General features: G+C 40.5%; 1 protein-coding gene across 2 annotated transcripts in view; it reads right to left on the bottom strand.

Annotated features, from left to right (window-relative positions):
- ARMC2 (armadillo repeat containing 2) overlaps positions 1-22032 on the bottom strand; it is a 100756-nt gene that overhangs the window by 63560 nt on the left and 15164 nt on the right. For both annotated transcript variants that reach the window (XM_037520186.2, XM_037520187.1), the window contains 3 exons: positions 20030-20237; positions 6470-6546; positions 2219-2317 (listed from right to left, as the gene is read on the bottom strand). In XM_037520186.2, the coding sequence (XP_037376083.1) occupies positions 2219-2317; positions 6470-6546; positions 20030-20237 (384 nt within the window). The remainder of the gene's footprint in view (positions 1-2218; positions 2318-6469; positions 6547-20029; positions 20238-22032) is intronic.

Raw genomic sequence — 22032 nt, 5'->3', positions numbered from 1 at the left:
TATAAATGCCTCATAGCTTCAAAGGACGAGTTGAATTTAAGAGCTATGGAGTCTCAAATGGCTAAAGCTAGTGGGGAAAATAGTAACTTCACAGAAGAAAAATCTGGCAGAAGCACCTTCCCCAAGGGATCAAAGTTCGTATCAGCATCATGTACCTCCTGATATGAGGCACTGGGAAGGACACAGCATCACTCAAGCTCTAAGCCTGCCCCGAATGCCTAACCTGCGTCTAACTATGACAAACCCAGTCTGTGGGCCAGTCTGTAAAATAATTGGCCTCTACTCTTCAAATGTCAAGCTTGTGAAAAAGACATCACAAATACTTGGAACCTGTGATCCAGGATTTTCTTTTTCTATAAAAGGAATTATGAGGATAATTGGCAACATCTGAAAAAGGTTTGTATGGTATTGTATTGCCAGATATGTAGCAGAATGTCTTGTTTCTAAAAAAAAAAAAAAAAAAATGCTAGCATACTTAGCAGCATAGACCATCATGTCTATATCATGTCTGTAATTTGGTCTGAAATGACTTAGAAAAAGGAAACACATTGTAAACGTGTGTGGAGGGGCTGGGGATGTGGAGAAAAAGAGAGCAGAGGGACAGAGGGGGAAGACAGAGAATGATAAAGCAAATATGGCGAGGATTAATGTTTGGATTGGGCAAAAAGCATGTAGGATTTCTTTGTACGATTCTTGCACCTTTTCTATAAATCTGAAAATATGTCAAAATGAAAAAGAAAAAAGAAAGAAAAAGCATCTCAAAAGGTCAAGGAACCCAGCATGGCCACCACCTGCTGTCCTTAAAGTAGTCAGTACTTGAGTGTTTAATGATCCTCTGAGAAGGGCATTTCACCCACATTTCAAATCCCAAACTCCTCTTAGCTTTTCCCTGTTGGTGTCCATGGTGGCAGAGCCCTCAGAAACTCTCTTAAAATCTTTCAGCTTGAAGACTTCCTCTGAGATAGGCCTCTGCACTCACAGCCATTCACCCCATGGTGTTCTTCCTCTTCCTGGAATGATTTTCCTTTAACTCTTACCCAGACTGATTGCTCTTCTCACTAGATTCTACATACATCGCCTAAAATAAAAGGCCCAAGTTTAACCTGGCTCATTAATATGAGGGTGAATATTAGTTACTCGAGAGAGAGAAAGGCATCACAGTCCGATTTTTAGGGTTTCACAATGCAGTGAACTTTGGTGCTGATCTAGTTTTGTCTACGCCTCACCTGGCAGGTGAGAGCACCTACTATGTGTGCTATTAGCTGTGGTCACATTATTAGCAGCAGTACCAGGCCCAGAAATCCTGCCCACTGCCCTCATTTATCCAGAACACTGTCAAGCACCAGTAGGGACTTGAAGAGGGGAGAGATCATTTGAACCTTACAAGAAGTAGGTCTTCTGCATCACTTCCCTGCTTGGTTGCTGGGGAGGACTCATTTATCCTCTTCATCTATGGTTTCTTTCTGGGGCTGCCATACTGGCTGGCTCATCCGAGGAGCACTCATTCCATAATTTCTAGAGAGGACCTATTGTGCATTGCATGCTGGCGGCGGGACCAGCCCTGGGTCCACAGCTGCAGCTCCAGGGGAGCCTGGCCAGCTTTAGAATGGAATTCCAAAGAGAGAAGGTCGGGGCCATTCCCCCTACACACACAGAGTGCCAGCTTTCCACAGCCCCCTGTGCAGAGACTTGTCTATTGTGGACTTCACAGCTGGGCAAAGGTTGGGCACATCCCAGGTCACTTCCTTTCCTGAGCAGCATCCCCACAGGTATGCTCCACTGTGGAAGAGGAGGATAGATCCATTTGGGTCTGGAAAACCAGGTGCACAACTGACAAGGTGCTAGTCTATGACACTCAGTTGATGTTTCAGAGACTTCAAATCTGTTGTAATTTTTTTCACTTTCTTGATTGAACTGGCACCCTAGGGAGTTCAAACAAGCATTTCCTTGGGCAGAGGAGGTGATAATTAATTTATATTCCAGGGGGAGTTTTAGAAGTAGACTCTCTTGCTGCATTTAAAGCATAATTTTACTCACTAAAAATTCAGGTTTACATGCACTATTTATACATACATTACTGGGTAAGTAAATAGATGGTTTCATTTGTTTTTGAACATGTTCATAGAAATGATATTAAAAGTACTAAAAATATCAGGGCAGTGGAGAACATATAAATAACTACAGATATGTTTTATTTAAAAACAGAAAGTTTTTTTACCCTTTTCTAATTCATGCAAAATTGGTACGATCCTTGTATTCCAAAAGACTTCGTCTACTTCTATTTCTGTGTCCTTGTCTTGCAAGTTGGCTTTTGACCCTGCAAAAAGAAACCCGGGGCAGGAGAAGGAGCTGTGAGAAAGGAATTGTAACTGAAGCCCCATCACAAGTCTGTACTATTCAGCACTAAAATACATCTTAGAATTAAATTATTCTTTGCCCCACCCCGCCAAGTCCAACTAATTTTAATCAAAACAACATGTCTTCTAATCAACTCACCCCAAATCAAACTCAGATAAAGAAATCAGCACTTTAAGCAATGATTGGGGTACTTCATAAAGTCTTAAGTTTCATGAATGTTGAAAGGCAAATAGTTATTTTTAACTTAAACACACATCCCTCTAATGTAGAATAAATAGAAAACTGTAACTATGTAAAGAATAAGGATCTTGAAAATATTTAGTGAATTTTTTTTTAAAGGGAAGCCTGCAGAAACTTTCTTTCCATTGGAAAATAAAATGTCCCCAGGATTGTGCAGCCAGTGCCACCACACCAGGTGACGTGTGTGGGGTGGTGGGGACAGCTGAGGCACGCAGTGCTGATAGAGATGCAGTCAGATCCCACCTTCACGATGGAAAATGGCTATGCTGGGTGAACAGGGTCTGGTTTTTTAATCCTTTCTGAGCCTCATCAGCAAAACAGAGATTAGGGGGTTATGAGGATTAGAAGAAATGTATAAATAAAGCTCTGAAGCCCAGTGCCTAGTCCAAAAATATGAACCTTACATCCCTGGTTAAAAAACAAGCAGGCCATCATGGTCTGAAGTGTAGGGAGCCACAGACAACCACAAGTCGCCAGAGAAGCTGCTGCCAGGAAGGCAAGCTGTGGAGTCACTGCTGTGTGACTGTAGACTTCAGATGCAGCCAGCTGAGTTGAATGTTTGTAATGAGCCATTGAGGAGGCCCCCAAATCATTCCCTTTATTTCAGATGAAGAAAGTGGGGCTCAAGGGCATTGTTTGCTATCCAAGTTCCTTTAGCTCTTCACCCCTTACAATTGACTTCTGTGCTTTTACCCCCCAGAAAACTGACAGACCGAAATAGATAATTTTGGGAGGATATATAAATTATATTAGAAACTACAAATCATAGTTACATTTTACAGGCAAACCTCATGATCTAGAACACTGATGGTATACCTGGAGAGGGCACTCACTAGCTGTGCTAGACAAATACCCCTCCGCCTCTCTTCTCTCAAGTCCACTCCTTGAGGCACCTACTCCACATTGATGAAGGGAGCCCATGTCCCCTCAGAGTGGACCAGTACCCATTAGGTGTCCACACATGGGGTGCCGGGACCCAAAAAGTGTCACATGAAGAGTTAGAAATCGTAGGGGCAATGAGAAGATACAGGGGATGGAGGGGGACAAAGACACAGAAGAGAACAGTGTACAGGTGTGTGCCCCCGTATATTTTTATCAATAGATTATTTTAACTTAAAAAAAAGGACAAGCTGGCTGGGGAGGCCTATTAAGAGCACAGGTTCTGGAGAGACTGTCTGACTTTGAACTCCAGCTCTGGCCCCTACTAGTGGGTTGCTTTGCTTTTCCTCTGTTAATGGGGTAATGGTGGCCATCTTTAAGTATTGGGATTATGGGTTGTTTGTTTCTTTTATGTGCCCTTCTGTATTCTCTGAAACCACTAATATACTTATGTTACTCTTGGAGCGGGAAAAAAATACACAACACCTAGTAAATTTTCCCAGAAGGCAGTGATGAAGTGAGAAGAGGGAAAGCAATACAGTCCACCTACCCTCCTAATACTAGGCCTTCCCCTAAAGTGCTCCAAGCTGGGCAGTGAGTTTAGACTTGTCTTTTATCCAAATCCTAGTACTGGGAGGGGCTGATGCATAGTGAGCATCAAGACCACTTTCTATTTAGAAACAGAAATATATTGTGCATAAATAGGTGTTGCCAACAGATGACCAATATACACTGTGGGTGCTGTCAGTAGTTTTATTTTTTTTCAAGGTTTCTACCCCATCAGTAAGAATGCACCATGAAACACACAGCTGAATTGTCTTTAGGACCAAGTCAGTCTGTATCAGTATAGCTCACAGCCCTTATCCACAGACTGTGAGGCCAAATGTAGTTTGGGATTCAGAAAGGTTTGAATTCTATTGAGTTGATATGGAACATACACTGGATTACAGACCACCCCAGTAGCGTCCTCTAGACAGCACCCTGTAGGGAAATATGGGAATATTCACACCAAGGAAGCAGAGACTATCACTGGTACCCATCTTCCAGTCAGGCCATGTCACTACGTGAGCCAGAGTTTTGGGATTTAGAACTGCAGGATTGTGGACCACCAAGTCTATCTTTTGAATTACTACTTTTATGAGTCTGTTCTAATTTTGATGAATTAGGGATATGGATTCTAAGAGTAAGCACAAATGGTCAAGCAGCAAAATAAAAAACATAGCTGCTCATATTCCTAGGTATCTGACCTATCCAAAGTCCAAAGTATGCAAATAAAATTAACATACATCAAGTGAAAAGTCAGAATAAACTTGACAACTTAATCACATATGTTCATGACACTTCACTTTACTAGAAACACAGACGTCAAGTCCAAAAAGTTAGAGTCAGCATGTGGCCCTTCTATGAAATGTGCTTTCTCATAGATCAGCTCTCTGAGAAACTATGCTTATTAACTTACTTCTCAGGACAGATGAAACTGATTGTGTGTCCACCCCAGAAGAACTGACTTAGAGATAGAAATCATAGAATACTTTTGCCTGTTTCTAAGGTGGGTTTCTTCTCTGAACAGAAGTCAGTCAGACACTGACTGACTCAGTGCTCTCAGTGCCCTCCCAGGAACCCCTGGGGAGCAGCTGTGTCTGGCTGTGTCTGGCTAGGACTCTTTCACATCTGTATACCCCACAAACTTCCCCATTTCTGCTCCCCACAAAAATCCCATTTTACGCTAATCCCAAGCAGCTTTGGAAACGGAAGCAGAGGATCATATGATTTCTTTTTAAGATGCAGAGAAAATAAGTGAATAAAGTTTGTCTCAGTCTGGGGTAACCACCTGATATTTTAGTGAGCACTTTCATCTAGGTTCAGTTTGCTAAATATAAAAATTATGATTCAACAGGAAGCTGGGTAAGTCGAGCAGAAATTTCAGCATGTTTTTGAATATTTTGCTGTCTCAGTGGTTATAGTTCTTAACCACAGCTCTGAGTTCTGGACACAAAACCTTCACACAATGTTTATTGGCTGATGTTTTTAGCATGTAAATGTACAGCCCTTAGCAACAACGCTGACTTGGAAATCTGTGTATCTGAAGGTTTTCCTCAGTGCTATAGAAATTCCCATTGGCTACAAAAGTTCCTTTATTGATAAGAAAATAGTTTGGAAGATAATATCTTTGAGCCTAATATTAATTTGGTTCCATAAAATTTTATGTGTGCAAAGAAAGTTGGAAGACTAGAACAAGCACCTGTGTATACCCACGAGTAGTATGGTCAAATATTAACCGTATTTTCACCATCCTCCTTGTTCTAAATATTATAGATGCAGCTGACACCCTCTGTGTGCCTCCTTCTATTCAGCTCCCCACTCCCTCCCCTTCCAAGGGTAGCCACCATTCAAAATTGGGTGGGCATTTGTAGCAAGCTTGATTTTACATGTTTGCCACATAGACCTATAGCCATAAAAAACATACATCATTGCCTTCGCAACTAAATTTTTTCCCTGTAAGTCATGTTTGTATTCACGTCATTCAGTATTATGTTACATTCCTTTGTAAGAAACAACTTGTATCATTTCTAGCCTGGGACTGATATTGATACACATTTCTCAGGACAACAGTTTAAAGCCCCAAAGGGCTGTCTTCATATAGTTCATCTAGTTTCATTTAAGTGAGGAAAGATTTTGAACTCAAGTTCTAAAGTCAAGAACTAGGTTGAACTAGGTTAATGTTAAGTCCTGCACCTTTCCAGATGCCTATCACAAAATGAGCTGAGTGGTCTTTGAGACAGTGCCCTGGAGAGGCACTAGAGCTGGATAATGGTAAGACTGCTGTGAAAACAATGAAAACTTATAAAAATAAATGTTAATGTGTGAGCAAGATGGACAAAGCTCCTGAAATTTTCACTGTGCCAACATTAGATATCTTCAGTGCGAATGTTTTTCCTCTGAATGGAGAGGCTGTTTGGGGGGAGGGTGTCTGAAGAACACAATGTCTCACCTTCTTTGGGTTTCTGCCTGCTCAGGTCAGAGCTGCCCCGGCAGGAGGAGGCCCTTGTGCGCCTGCCTCCCTGGTCCCTAGGAGGAAGAGAAAGACACAGCACTCAGCACAAACACCAAAGCATTTCTCTTTCTCTTTATACCATTTCTGAAGAAGCCACAGAGAATCATGTACAGAATGGAGTCTGGTGCTCCACCTCCCATTTTAATCAATATCTGATTTCCAACTAAGAATTCTCTGTTTTAAACAAGTAAGATTTGCTTTACAGTATGAAATATAGTTGCTAGAAACAAGAAAAAAAGCCAGTTTACTTTGCAAATGAGAACACTGATTAAGGATATCCACCACAAGAGGTCACTATTACAATAAGAAAAAACTCCAGCTTGCGGGAATCACAAAAGACTAGTGTTTTAACAGCTCGGAGAGACCTCTCTCTCTCTCTCTCTCTCTCTCTCTCTCTCTCTCTCTCTCTCTCTCTCACTCTCTTTCGGATGACCAATAGGAGAATTATATGCCATTTTTTAAAACACAGGTTATCTTTAACGTAGAGGCAATTTACGAAAGATACAACTTCTCTTTAATTAGAGCTGATACTTAAAAGGACTTAAAGGTAAATATCTGTATAAATTTACAGTAAATATCTGTATAAAATTACAAAGACACTGAGAAAATAATAGTGCAACTTCTACAACAAATTTTCATTTTTGTCATCAAATATTTGCTCCAAAACTCACTAAGGATGTATAGACACACTCAGCCAGGGTCACCTCTGCACATCCATATGTATGTCTATTGCTTCTGCTTCCTGGGCAGTAAGACCCCAGTGACTGGTCAGTTAAGATTCTTGGCCTTTGGCTTTTGCTACTGCCCTAAGGATTAACTTCTCCAAGTGTCATTTTTCTACAAACATGTCTTAAAAAAAAAACAAAACACTTGATTTAACACTCCTTTTTTGCCGTGCAATAAAGATCAAGCTAATCTTCCAAAAATTATCTAATTATTTAATACTCTGAAACAATGACTTTATTTTTATACATAGTAAAATCATAGATCAGTTAGCCAGATTTCCTTGGCCAAAGAAGAGTGAGATAGATGCGCTTTGTCAACATTCTCCATAGTTGAGCTTCAAATGGAGCAGGTCTCAGAGAAAACAGAAATAAAGAAAATCTGCCTATGAAAGCATAAAATACCAAATGTTCAGCGGGTTGTAAAACCCCATCTGAATCACTCTTATAAATTCCAATAAAGTCAGAGAACCGAAGAGGCAAGGCCTTCTTTTCATTATTATCTTAAAACTATTGATATCAAGCAAGATACTTTCAACTAATGACCTTTCAAAGTCACTGGTCCACCTTCCCTGAGGTTATGGCCAATGATGAGGTTGCCTCCTTAAATATCACATCCATGCATCCCCACTTGTAGGGGAGAAGGGAACACAGGGTACTTCTGATCACGTATGACAATGCTGGGTTCTACCAGTTCTCAAGAAGAGCACAGGACTGGGACTGACTAATGTCCTCCATGACCCACATGGTACAGTGGTGAGCATGCAGACCAAGTTACCTAGGTTCAAACCCTGGGTCCAAGTCTTATCAGCCATGTGACCTTGGGAAAATGGTTTACCCTCTTGACCTTGGTTTCTTTATCTCAAAATAAGGCCCATGATTCTATTTAGTACCGAGATTGGTACATTTGAATAATTTAATAAATTGTCAACAGTATTTTTTCTTTTTCATTCTAAGTCAACAGGCACCTCTCTGACCAGTGTGGCACTAGATATTATTATGACAAGGTACATATAAAGTGTTGCCCTGAATCTAAAATCTACTTTAAGGAACTAAGGAAGCTTTTTTAAATGGGAAATTAGAACAGAGTCTCTAATCAGTACTAGAATGTGAAATTCAGCAGGGCACTAGAAGTAAAGGGATGCTGCAGAGGAAGTGATTACTGAAAGGGAGAAGTGAGCCACAAAGCAGGCCCTAGAAGAATAAAAGTTGAATCAGCAAGTAACACTGTTCTTAGGAGGGGAGTAAAGGGCTGAAGAGAAGCATGAGAAGACTGGAACTCTGGGCAGGGGAAAATTGCCCACAAAATTGCCACAAGATGGGACTAGGCTCCTCCTAAGTGTTATTGGCAAGAGTTGCCAGAAACTCTGGGTTGATTCAATGGATGCAGTTTGATGGGTAATAAGGAACTGTCATAGGTTCTTATACAAGAAATGATGAGATTCGATTTACACAGTAACAAGAGTTTTTAGAAACTTGGAGACAAATAACAAGGACTAATCCTATGAAGGTGGCAGTGAAACCGGAGAAGCCAGTACAAATTCAAGAGAGCCTATAAATGAAAAATTGATAGGATCAGCAAGTGGCTTTCGGGGAGGAGGAAGAAAGAAGGTAGACCTGGAGAACCAGGACAGCAGGGTTGACATCAAAAGAAATGAGGGAGGTTAGGGAATAGGCCTTAACAAATCAAATCTGGCTTTGGTGGCCATGATGAGTTTCTGATGAGAAATGGATCATTGGCAAAGGAGATATGGAAATGAGGATGAAAGCTCTGTTAAAGATCAAAGCTGGACTCAGGGGCTGGAATCACCAGAAGAGTGGGTCAAAGATCAGGACCTCAGGACCTTGTCAGACACTCAGGGTCCAGGACAGATGGGAGAAAGCAGCCCAGAGGAGGAGGAGAAACAGAATGTGCTCCCGTGCAGCCCAAGCGTGTTGGGCTTGTTAAACAAGCAGGCACAATAAGCAGGTCAAAGAAGGCAAGGACTGAGCAAGAACTGCTTGTCCTGCCAGGGTAAGTTTAACAGGATTTCTATGGGGGCAATTCAGCTGAAGTCCTGCAGCACGAGTGAGGGTAGAAACATCAACAAAATGCTAAAGAGAGAACAGACGGCCTTGTAGCTCATCGGAAATCTGTGTCCTGGTAACTTCTCTCATTGGTCTTGTTTCTACTAACCAGAGCTACCGAAACAAATCTCTCTTTATTCCTCCTGATGATCCTTGAAATCTTAAAGATGTCTTGCTCATCACTTAAAATCATCTCCTGTGTTTGAAACTCCATGGTTTTACCACATAATAACTTGTGACCTCAGGTAAGTTATTTGCTAGAGCTTTGGTTTCCTTATCTGCATGTGAGAGGCTGGTAATAGTATCTCTCCATGTAAGTGGTTGTGAGGATTACATGGAATGATGTGTAATTGCTTAGTCATGGTTCTCCATTAGTGCTTACCATTATGCTGGCTGGCAGCATTAATGTCAATCACAAATGTCTCCCTTCCCTTTAACTGTTCCTCATGTGATACAGTTTCAGATGTCTTCCTAAGCCTGTTCTGCTACTGAGTTTCTGTTTGTCTGGATCCCTTTTAAAGTCTGAAACCTTGAAATGAGCTAAAAGTATGGCCTAAAGAACAAAGAGGAGATGTTCTAAATAACGCAGCCTGAAACTGCATGGGTGGTTTTGGTTCATAATAGTCTTGTTAACTCTTGCCTCTTCTCATACCAGCAGATAAGGCAGATTCCTCCATCCATGTTGGATTCATTCTTATTAAATTTCACAGTGTTATATTTGGCAGAGGATTCCTGCCTATCATATGTTTTTATATCTTGATTCAGTCATCCAGTATAATTGTTCTTTGTCCTAGCTTCCTGTTCCATGTTATTAAAGACTATAATTAAATTTTTTACAATGATTTTTGATGTACCCAATATAAAACAATTCCAGAAATTAATCCTTAAAGCACTTCTGTGAAATTCTTCTTAGAGGCCGAATAACACTCCATCTTATTAGTAAGATATCTTCATCTACAAATAACAAAAGCCTAATTCTAACAGACTTAAACAAATGGAATTTATTGGCTATTTGAAAGTCAATACTTGGTGGGTTTTAGATATGATGTGATCAGGGCTTTCGCGCCATCCTTCGGCACTTCTCTCAGCTCTGGCCTTCCTTCAGGTCCATCAGCAATTAGGTTGGAGAACTGAGAAAAGCAAGATAGTGCAGCATTCCCAGGTCTTTCATCTGCAGCCCACATGTTTCAGAGCAAAAGCAAGGTCTTCTCTTCATAATCATTGACAAGAGTCCTATATTGGACTGTGGACCACCAAGAACCAAGACAGTAGTAGCCACATCTCCTTCTGTAGCCAAGACAGTGCCACACACAGAGTTGCTGCTTTCCATCCAGGGCATCGGTCACATGGAAGAAGTAGATGCAACATATATAGCCAGATATATACCGAAGAAATAAAAGTGTATTTCTTCTAACATTCACACTTTGCTATAATTCTGATAATTCTTCCAATTACTATGACTCATGTGCTTTATTCAGGGATCAGCAAACCTTCTTTTAAAGAGTCAGACAGTATATATTTCACACTTTGTGGGCCAAATGGCAAATCTGAGGCTATTATGTGGGTACTTTTGTAACCATTTAAAATGCAATGATTTAAAAATGCATAAACCATTCTTAGCTCAAGGCTGTAAAGACCAGCTTCAGCTCTCAAATTGTGGTTAGCTAAGCTCAACTAAACAACTAAAAAGATATAGGGAAGTAGACTAAATGGGAGGGTTTGGAGTTAGAAAAAAAATGCATTTATTTCCATTTGGGAAAAAATTACAGGTAAGAAAAAAGAAAGGTTTTCTTAACAGATGCTTATGATAAAAAGAAAATCGAGCGGATTTTGAGCTAAATTTTTCTTTCACTAAGAAAATGACACTTTAGTTGTAGAATTAGACTCAAGTTGTACAGATTCAAGGCAGGTGGTAAATAATTTAGGCTTTGGCACCACACAGTCTCTGTCACAGCTACTCCCTTGTGTTGCTATAGTGCGACCATAGCAGCCACAGACAATAGGTAAATGATGGGTGTGACTGCGATCCAGTAAAACATTATTTGCAAAAACAGGCAGTAAGCTGAACCTGACTGGTGGGCGCTAGTTGGCTGACTGCATTAGTCTCTGATTCTTTAACTGCAGTCTGAGAATGGGGCTGCAAAGGGTGTGTCCTGCATCATGTCTTTGTAGTCTGAAGCTCCAGATACATAGTTTCCAGACAGGTTAACACTCTTTCTTAATAACTATTAAAAATGAAATTCTGCTTAAACACTTACATATAAACATGATGAAACTGAAAGAATGATTTTCAAGGAACATTCATAAGGTCAAAAATCTAAGAAAGTCCTCCAAGGTAGCTATAGCATTGGATTGTTGTCTAAAATTAAACAATACATATGTATTTATAAGTCTGTATCTCTATGCATATATACAAATATATAAAGATTATACAAATAATTTTAGGACCTTTTTCAATAATTGTACACTGGTTATTATTCCATTTCCATATGTGCAAACTTGGTCAGACATGGCTTCTGCTAAGTAAAGGCCCATAGTTTCATGTTTCCTTTAACCTTCAAGGCCCCAGTTTCAAGGCACTTCATGTGCAAAGCCCTAGGAAGTTTTCACTGCTTCAGCTTTTCACTGCTTCAACAAAAGGGGTGTTGCTGCCCCTGCCAGAGCATGTCACTGTGAAAACTGATGCCATGCAGATTTCCAGTCTCTGCTTTCCAGCTCTAATGTCCTAACGGGGTGCCCCAGCTCACATGCCATCATTCTCCACCACAATTGCGGTAGCTGCTTCCCTCTGTTTCCTCTGCCCAACTCTCCCTTCTGCAATCACCTCTCACACTGCTGCCAGGGTTAACATCCTCTGCTGAAAACCCTTCAGTGACTCCTGATAGTCTAAAGCCTCAGGAACTACGTTTCCACTACACCAGGCCACCTGCCTTGGTTTGAACTTGCCACATTAAGTCTCAGCTATTTACACTACTCCTTTAGCAAAGAACACAGTAGGCCTCCACCCTATTGAAAATGAAACTTTGAGAGGCACCCCATACCCCATATATTTCAGGAAACCTTCCCTGACCTTCCGGTCAGAATAGGTGTACTCATCTCTAACTTTGCAGGATGCTTTCTTTTAGGGCTCCATTCATTCCTCCAGCAACAGAGTTATCACTCAACAGTGCTTCTAAGACTTGTGTGTGCATTCAAATTACCTGGGTATCTTATAAAAATGCAGATTCTAACAGTTCTAGGGAGGGTCCTGAGGTTGCATTCCTGACAGCTCCCATGTGACGCTGATGCTGCTATTTCAGGGACCACAGGGGAGCAGCAAAGCCTGACACGTTTATAAGCAGTGGTAGATGAGTCCATTCCTCTACCTCCTGACCTCCCAAACCAGGGTTTTGTTTACCACGAAATGTGTATCAAATCAAAACTGTCTGATAAGGTGGGACTCTACAGAATCAGTCTGGCCAATGACTGTATTTTCCAAATAGAAAGTTTCTGAGCCACATTACACTTAATTTCTTGAAAGAATAATGACTTCACTAATTTTGAAAAAATGATATATTTATTGTTATCATTGATGGCCAGGCAATATAAGTACAACATTTTTAAAAAATCATCCAAGATCCCACCACCAGGAAATATTGTAGTATGTGGTAAACATCATTCCAGACATAGTTTGCAAATGTACAGATTAAAAGATAAAAGAATAAAAGACTTGGAAGAATGGCAGATAAATGGATACATGTACATGGGATCATACCATACATGTTACTGTAATCAAAAAGTATTAAGTATAAATTTTACTTGAATTTAACAGAGAAATAAATGGAGGTGAAACTGAAGGAATTGTAGAACTTCAGATGAATGGGTCTTCACAAGAGATATTAGTTTCTAAAAGATCTCTCTAAAGTTAAGGAAAAAATAATAACAAAACATTAGGATGATGAAATTATCCTTTTTTAAACTATATATTTCAGTTTCAGACTGTAGCTACTGACAAATCCATTTGCTACTATGAAGCGAAGTAATTAGTACTCACACACCCCCTCAAGTACCAGTTTTGGTTATTTATATCACTATTACATTGTCAAGGTTTCTGTTCCATAACCATCATTTTCAGAGTTGTTTAGTTTTAACTCAGTATGAAAACAAATACTCACCACCAGTTTTTTACCATAGCTTCTTCATTTCTGCATTTTGAATTCTGACTCATTATTTTGTTGTCTAAGAGTTTTCTAGAAAGTGCATATTCTCCAAATTCATTCACATTTGAAAATGTCTGCCTGTTGCCTTTTTATTATCCCTTTATGCTTCAGACTTCACAGACTTCTTTTTTCAGCCTGGTGGACCTTAGGATACTTTCTTTCATTTATCCACCCAATCAACAATTACTACTTGGGTGTGGACCATATAATGGTAGTGTTCTAGTGCTGAGTGTATGAAAGTGTTTCAGCATGGATTATTCCACATATTTTGTTGGGACATGATGCATCCATTTTGGCTTCAGATTCAAATATTTATTTGAAAGTTGTTTTCTATTCTGTCCTAATTTTTTTAAAGATCTATTTGTTGATGCATACAAGAACTGGGGTACAGGCCAGAGGTGTGGGGGGGGGTGAGAGGATTCACCAGAGACAGAGTGGGGAGCAGTACAGGCAGACTGACTGAAATACAATGCTGAGGGGAGCAGTGGGTGAGACAGGAAAGGTCTGCTGCACCATACAGCTCCCTGGGTAAGGTCCTCGGCCAGGGATCAAACTCTTGCTAGAGTGGCTGCTGATACCATCATAGCGCTGAGACTTACCCCTTGAGCCACCAAGGAGGCCCCTATAATTTGAATTCTTATAAACCAAAGAAGAGGTGATTTCCTTATTTTTGTTGGTTTACAACACTGTACATGATTTAAGGCAAGAGTTTCACACCCGGGGCCTCCCTGGCAGTGTAGCGGGTTGAACGCAGCTCTGTAAAGCTGTCCGCAGCCTCTGCAGCACAGGTTCGATTCCTGGCCAGCCAGGGAGATTCCCACATGGGGTGGTAGACCTCTCCTGTATTTCGGTCATCTGCCTGTTCTGCTCCCCGCTCTGTCTCTGGTGAATCCTCTCACCCTCCAGCACCTCTGCCCTGTACCCCAGCTCTTATATAAAAAATAAATCTTAAAAAAAGTAAAGTTTCACACCTTTTCAGATGTATGTCAGCACACCATGCCACCCTGAAAGCACCTACAGTCCTCTACCATAGACCCTTAGATGCGCCCCCCCCCCCCACCCCACACACACACCCTCTGTGCTTCTCCTCTCAATCCTGCACTGAGATTTCTAGGGTTTGTTTGGGTATAGATTTGACTGTTCCTTTGTTTCTCTATATACCACATGAGTGAAATCATCTGGCATTTGTCTTTCTCCTTCTGACTTATTTTATTTAGCATAATCTTTTTTTCCATTTTATAAAGAACCATCACATTATAATTTCTTTGACACCATAAAAAATTGTTTTAACTCTTTGCTTGTTTTTGGAGGGTAATTCCTTTTGTGCTTCATTGTCTTCACCTGTGTTATTTTCTTTACATATCTATGCTCCATCCCATGTTAGCACGCTTGTTCCAATGCGTTTTATCTTGAGACAGAGACAATTATTTGTTGAAGAATGAAAATAATCCTTAGAAGGAGAGGTCCAGGGGATGCTGTAGTTTCAACTTTAGTTTTCTCAAACATCTGCTCACGAAGTCTGTTCTTTCTTTCCACATGGAGCGTGTGCCCTCGCTGTGGACAGCGTGTGGTTTCTATTTCTCAGGCTCCTGGGCTTCTAATCCTGCAAACTGCTTGCCCCACAGGTACACAGAAACCAGCTGGCTCCCAGAAGAGGAGGAGAGTGTCAGCCTGGGCGCCATTCCCCAAGCACTTCACCGTATGAATCCTGAATAGGGTTTTCATTTCTCCTGTGGCCTTTCCACATCCTTAGGTCTTGTCTCTTTGAAAAGGTGATTTGATCTACCTTTCGGAGCTAACAGGCTTGCTTTTCATGAAATGTGTTTCTTGCTCAAGGTCTGAGGAGATAAGTCTGTTTTCAGATTAGCCCTTGTTTTCGGAGTCTGGGACAGTAAACTAGATTCTTTTAGTTATAATATTCCAAGTGACAAAAGTCTAATCCAGTATACTATGAGCTGTCCTTATCAAATATATGTATATACATATGTAGGAAAGAAGAAAGAAAGAAAGAAAAGGTAAGAGAGGTAAGAAGAGAAAGGGAAAGGAAGGAAGAGCAAAAGAAAAAGGAACATATATTAGTTCATGAAACAGAGCAATGCATAGCATGGATGCAGTGGCCTCAGGCACAGCTGGATCCAAGGGGTTATATGTCATTCTTGAGCTTGGTTACTAACTTCAGTCATTTGTCCTGTTGGTTTATATACTTCTCTGGCAGGGTAACTCTCCACAAGGCAATGATATAGCTACTGTCAGCTCCTCCACATCTTATGAACTTAGAGGAAGAACACTGTCCCCAAAGACTCTGGCAAAAATCCCAGGGAGGAACTCAAGAGGCCTGGCTTGGATCATGTGCCTGCTACTGAACCAACTGCTGTGGCAGGTGGACTGGAAAACTCTGACCAGCCATCCCTGGGTCAAACAACCCCATAGGGAGAGGACTAGGGGAGAGAGTTAGCCCTCCTCCAAACATGGACTGATCATGGCTTATTATACAGTTGGAGAGGACTTATACTCCACACACTCGTATGCTAGATAAGGAAGAAAAGAAAAACCCAAAAAGCAAAGGCCAAGCTCATACTACAGTGTAAAGTTTGTTTCATGTTTTGTAGTTTGGGGTTGAAGCCATTTTTCTGTTTTACTGATGACATTTGTCTATTTTTCCTTCTTTGCTGCTTTGTGTTGCTTTTTAATTTTTGAAGGAAACATTTTTAAAAAAGCAATTAGAATGGCAACATCAAATTACCCACTACCACCCCTTATGCCCCCTTCACTCTTTTTCCCATACCCCTCCTTTGCACCTTTATAACCTCAATTCAGTCATCAATGTCTTCTAGCTTATTTTGCTTTCTCAGTTCATCCACTCAGCTTTCTTATATTCCCCATATATGTAAAGTCATCCAATATTTCTGGCTGATTTTGCTTTGCATAATCCCTTCAAGGTCCTTCTATCTTGCTGCAAATGGCAAAATTTCATCTTTCCTTATAGTAGAAAGGTATTCCATTATGTGGATATACTATATATCCTTCTTAATTCATTCCTCTATCAGTGGGCATTCAAGTTGCTTCCATGTCTTAGCTATTGTAAATAATAATAATAAACACTATGGAACATATAATTTACACTATGGAACATATAATTTTTCAAATGGATGGTCTTGCATTCTTTGGACAAATACCCCGAAGTGGGATTGCTAAATTGTACAGTCTTCCCAATTTTTAGATTTTTTTAAGAAAGATCCAGACAGCTTTCAAAAATGGCTACACTATTTTACATTTCTATCATGGTTGCTGCAGAATGCCTTTACTGTACCACCTTTAATCAGAAACCCTCTTGGCTATTTTTCATTCCAACAATACTAATAGCACATGAAGCTTACAAATAAGGCTTTAAAACCTTATTATTGCATCCACACCCTATAGTATGGGCTGGGAGGAGAGAGGAAAGAAGGAGTATGGTTATTTTCATTTTACAGAATAAAAAATTCAATCTCTGAAAATATTGAGACTTCTCAAATGTCATTTCTAAATCAAATGGCTGGGGAAAAAAAAAAAAAAACCCAAACCTAAGCCTAGGGATTCTGGCTCTACAATTGACTACTCTTGGGCTTTCTTCCTAAAGATCACGTTTCCAAACCACAATGGTTTGAACAATATTTGCCTTATTTTTTTTAATTTAAACTTTTTTTCCAGAAAGTCTTAGAAGGATTTTAAACAGATACATAAAGGGATTCATCATATTGAACCACTAGATAGAGGAATGGAGATAAAAACACATATATATTTTAATGGAAGCTGTTTGCAATCCATATGGGAACACAAAGTAAGAGAAAATGGAGTGCTGCTAAGGGGAAGACCTGCCAAACCTTAAATAAATGCGTAAGTGGATACACAGAGACTATTTGTAACTGGCACATATTTGGAAGATGTTCCTCTGATAAGTGCTTCAGAATGTGTTACCTTTTGGAAAGTTACATAGTTTCTCCCTCCCCCAAGAGCATATTGATAATGATATATTGCTCAGCAAATTATTTTCCCACCACAACCAGCAGAGTTAAACTCCAGTCCATCCCATGTCTCAGTTACCCATATTCTAAAGGAATGGCATACAAATGAGTTTGGCTTCACTGAAATCAACTATCAGAGATGGGTCACTTAACAAGTGTTTGGCTAACGATGGAACATATATGAGGGTTGCCCCAATAGCCTGCACCATCGTGCCTACATGTACAGAGGCTACATCATCCAGGTTTGCATAATTACACGTGATGTTCATACAATGCCAAAAAATTGCCAAATGACACTTTTCTCAGAATGTTTTTAAGTGACTCGTGACTAGGCTTTCCGCAGCTAGGCAGAGAGGCCCTCAATGTGAGTTGGCTGCCTTCTCACTACACAGTATGTGTGGGGAACGTGTCCCCACTTCTTCTGCCCCCTTCACACAGTCTCCTCCTCAACCCTTTGTCATCTCATGCCTTCTTTTCTAGTCTTGCATTCATTACCCTGCCTCCCAGCTCACTGATAAGTCCTCACTTTCCACTTTATTGTCTAGAGATGAAAAAATGTTAATTGAGGGTAGGGCTTCAGCATCAAAACTGGGAATACTCCACTGCATAGCAAAGATCATTTCTTGGAATTATTCACTTAATGTTTACAAGAAACAATTATCAAGTGTCCCAGACTGATTCACAAATATAATTAATGAAAGACTTGCTAATAGTTTCCATTTTCTGGTTTGTTTTAATTCTACTGTATAAACTTCTATTTTCTGGCACCACTTCAACAAAATCCCATCCAGTGATTAAAGGAGGTAAAGATTCACACTGCAAAAATGTTATTGGGAGTCAAACTTGCCAGGGTGTATTGCAAACCCAACTCAGACACGATCATTAGACAATACAAAAGCCATCCTAACAAAACAAAGAAAAAACAATTAGTGTTGCTGCCAACGCCTCGTAATTTTGGACAGTCAGAAGTGCCTTCAGTCCCTAATTGATTTCTCCTTTGCTGTTTGTGGGATAAAACATATAACTAGAAATACCTTTGCTGTCCCAGACTAAGGAAGACATAATGAACCCTGGCTTGCCAGATTATTTTGCAAGCTCTGAAGGTTTGTAAAAAAAATAAATAAATACAAATAACAATAATAATAAAATAAGACAGCTCTTGTGTCTGGTTTTCCCTAGTCAACTTTAATTACAGTAAGTATGGGTACAGCAAGATAAATGTTTCCTTTTCACTTCAGTGCTGAGAGAAACACCAGTTCTCCTGCTGCCTTTTATGTTTAGGCTCTGAGGTCTGCAGCCTATTCTTATTCACCAACTGGAAAAGATTTGTCGCAGTGGCCAGTTTGATGTTTTGTGCTCAACTCCCAAAGTCCCAATTTGAAGTCATTCTCTTCCACTTAAGGAGACATTTCATTTTTCCTTTAATTTGAAAAATGTTCTGAATGCAAAGCAATATTACAAGGACCGGGAGGTTGCCTAATATAAATTCTGCGTGTGCGACACTCTTCAGGCTGTGTTAACAGACAAGGTCAGTTCAGCTAAACTCTGAGCTGCCAAGTAGTCAGTTCAGAGAAGTTTTCAGCATGCTTTATGTGTACAAGCCAAAGTCAGACTCAAGATCTAAAGTAAGGGTAACAAGTACTTGGTCTTAAAATGGCCCTTGGAATTTAATCTCGTTAAGCAAATTCATACTGGGCAGTTGTCCATAATGATCAAATGGAAACTTGTAGAAAAATATCCTTGACTGAGTGACCCTGTCTAGTCCAAGACCTCTGCCTTCTTACCACTGGCTGAGCCTGGAAAACAGAGCCCACTCTTGCTGTTCCACCCCGGCCCCCAGCGGTTGGCTATTCAGGCTTATTGAGGAAAGCACAAGGGGAAGAATTCACATGGTCCACAGCAACGAACATTTCTCTACAAATCCATAGTGTAGTGGGAAAACTGCTTCTCAAGGAAGCCCTATCTAAGAACATGGCATAAACTAAAGTAATTCCCAATCATTCACCTTAGTGCAGGAATACCATAAATAAGAAAAAAATCATAGGTCTCTCCTGTTTTATCTATTAGTTTGCAAAGCAGAGTTTTTAATTCAGATAGGAGAATGAAGTTAATTCAGTGTCCACTCTTTTGTGAAGTTAACAAATGTGAATTAACCCATAGAGAGGTAACTGGAGATTCTAGGCCGACAGGAATCCCAAACAGCACATACTCACAGAATGACCAGCCCTCACTCAAGGGTCGGCCACAGTCACCCATCAAAAAAGCACAGGCTTGGTTCTGAAAGTCCTAGAAAAGCAGTGGTTTGGCAGGTAGGAATAAACATTTTCCTGAGAACTAAACAGGGAATAATGTAAAATCAACTCCATTCAGCTATGAGAAGAGTTATCTCCTACCACACTTCATGAACTTAAAATTTGTTTGTAAAAGGGGGAAATGATCCACATAAGAACAAACTCGTAAATGACATGGTATCCTGAGCAGAAAATTAAATTTAAAAATACTGACCCTCCACTTCTGAGATGAGATGGCAAGGATGTTGCCCCTCTGAACATTTCTTGTTCCTTGATTTCACTGAAGCTGCCATCATAAGTTAGCTGAAGTGGGTGATTCTTTAAGCGGCCAGTGGCATGTGGTTCTGTTAAGTAAATCCCACTTATTTTCACCATAGAGTCCCCCATCATGACAGTATCTTTGGATTCCAATGTCTTCTTTGCTGTAATAACCAAGGAAATGTTTGGTCAAAGCATTTATGTTAGGAACCATAATCTTTCAGTCCTCTTTTCAACCTAGGAATTTGTACAATTTGAAAGTACTGTTACTGATTGTCAAGTCTGAGAGTGTATGGCCAAAACCTCCCAGAACATATACAAGGCCTCCCATAATTTGGGGCTTAGCATCATCAACTCAGTAGGTAAAAATGAAAAGGACTGTAAGTTGATCATCTTTGTGCTCTCTATCTGAAGGCAAACACTCAAATTTAGGTTTCTGAACACTTCTGGGACATTACCAACAGTGAACTAACCCATAGGGTTAGTCCATATAAATGACTACTCTTCCTGAATTTGATTACATCAGTAATTTTTCAGTCAAAAATACTCATTGAGACTCTCATCAATGTCAGGCACTGTCCTAGGCACTTGGGGGTGCATCAGTGACAAAACAAATATCCCTGACCTCATAGGAATTATTTTTTAATGGGTATAAACAGATAATAAATAATAAGTAATGTATCATAAAAAAGAGGTATATAGGATAACAAAGGCAATGAAAAAATTTCAAAATCAGAACAGCAGAGATGCACAAAAGAAAATGGGAATGAGGGCAGGTGACAATGTTGAATAGGTTAATGGAGGTGAGGCATCTAACCAGCAGGTGACAAGGAACAGTATTTCCAGCAGCGGGAACAGCTGGTGTGGTGGTCCTAAGGCAGGAATGTGCCTGGTGTGCTCAAGAAATTGCAGAAGTATAGTGGTGAGGGGAGGAGAGGAGGGAAGTAGAAGGCGAGGGGCAGGGGGCAGAGCCCCTCACTAGCAGACAGAGGAGGGCACTAGAACACTGATGAGGTCTTCTAAAGAGGAATGAGATGGAATTGCAAAAAGGCAAGCAGTCTCTGAACTCAAACGTCTATTGTATTTATGACTGCAGATTCTTGGACTTATAATCCATTGCTTTATCATTGTCAAGATTAGTATGTCCACAAAGCTGCTACTACACTCTCATCTAAGATAAAATATTTTGCCAAGGGGAAAGGAGAATGAGCTTCATACAGAAAAATACTGTTTTGCAAGCTCTTCCAACTCAGAGTTCCCTGATTGCACTTGAACAACATAGCAAGAAAAAAATCAACAACAAAACCACCCCCTCTATACCTCTAAACAAGCTCCTTGCTTTTCAAACACTGACTTTTAAAGCTGAAAGAAACCTTAGAGATTGGCGAGTCTAACTCATATTTGATATTTTTAAATTCTTTTCCTTGTTTATTTATAACTTTCTTGGCCTTCATTTTTTAGAGAAATGGAGAACCCAAAAGATTAAGTGACCAGTCTGAGGTCACAGAGCAAGTTCAGGGAGAGCCAGGACGGTGTGGTGGAAAGAGCATGCATGGCCTTTGCACTGCATCAGACTTGGGCTCGAGCATAGGCTCCCAGGGCAGCAGCCATGTGATTTGGCAAGGCCACGCCACTCTTTGCTCACCTTGCTCAGGGGCCCTCACCTCTTAGAGGTGTGGTGAGAATCAAGTAATAAGGCCTAGTGAAGTGACTTACGTGGTGCTAGCATGCACACTAAAAACTCAGACGTTGTTATAAAGCGGGTCCTGCATGAGGCTTGACAGAGCAGGATGTGTGGGGAACTGGAAGGAGTTCCATATTGCTGGGGCCTAGACAGAGTGGGAGGGGTGACAGGGAGGGAGAGCATGGGCAAAGGAGAGGTGAGAGAAAGGCCTAGAATATCAGGCTGGGGGCCAGTTGCCAGAGGGCTGTGCATGCCAAGTAGGGACTGAATCCCCT

The sequence above is a fragment of the Talpa occidentalis genome, unplaced genomic scaffold (genome assembly GCF_014898055.3).
Source record: "Talpa occidentalis isolate TD23 unplaced genomic scaffold, MPIMG_talOcc4v2.1 talOcc4.2, whole genome shotgun sequence".
In the NCBI taxonomy this organism is placed as follows: Eukaryota; Metazoa; Chordata; class Mammalia; order Eulipotyphla; family Talpidae; genus Talpa; species Talpa occidentalis.
Note: the sequence above shows the minus strand (reverse complement) of the source record. Positions and strands in the feature narration are given on the sequence as shown.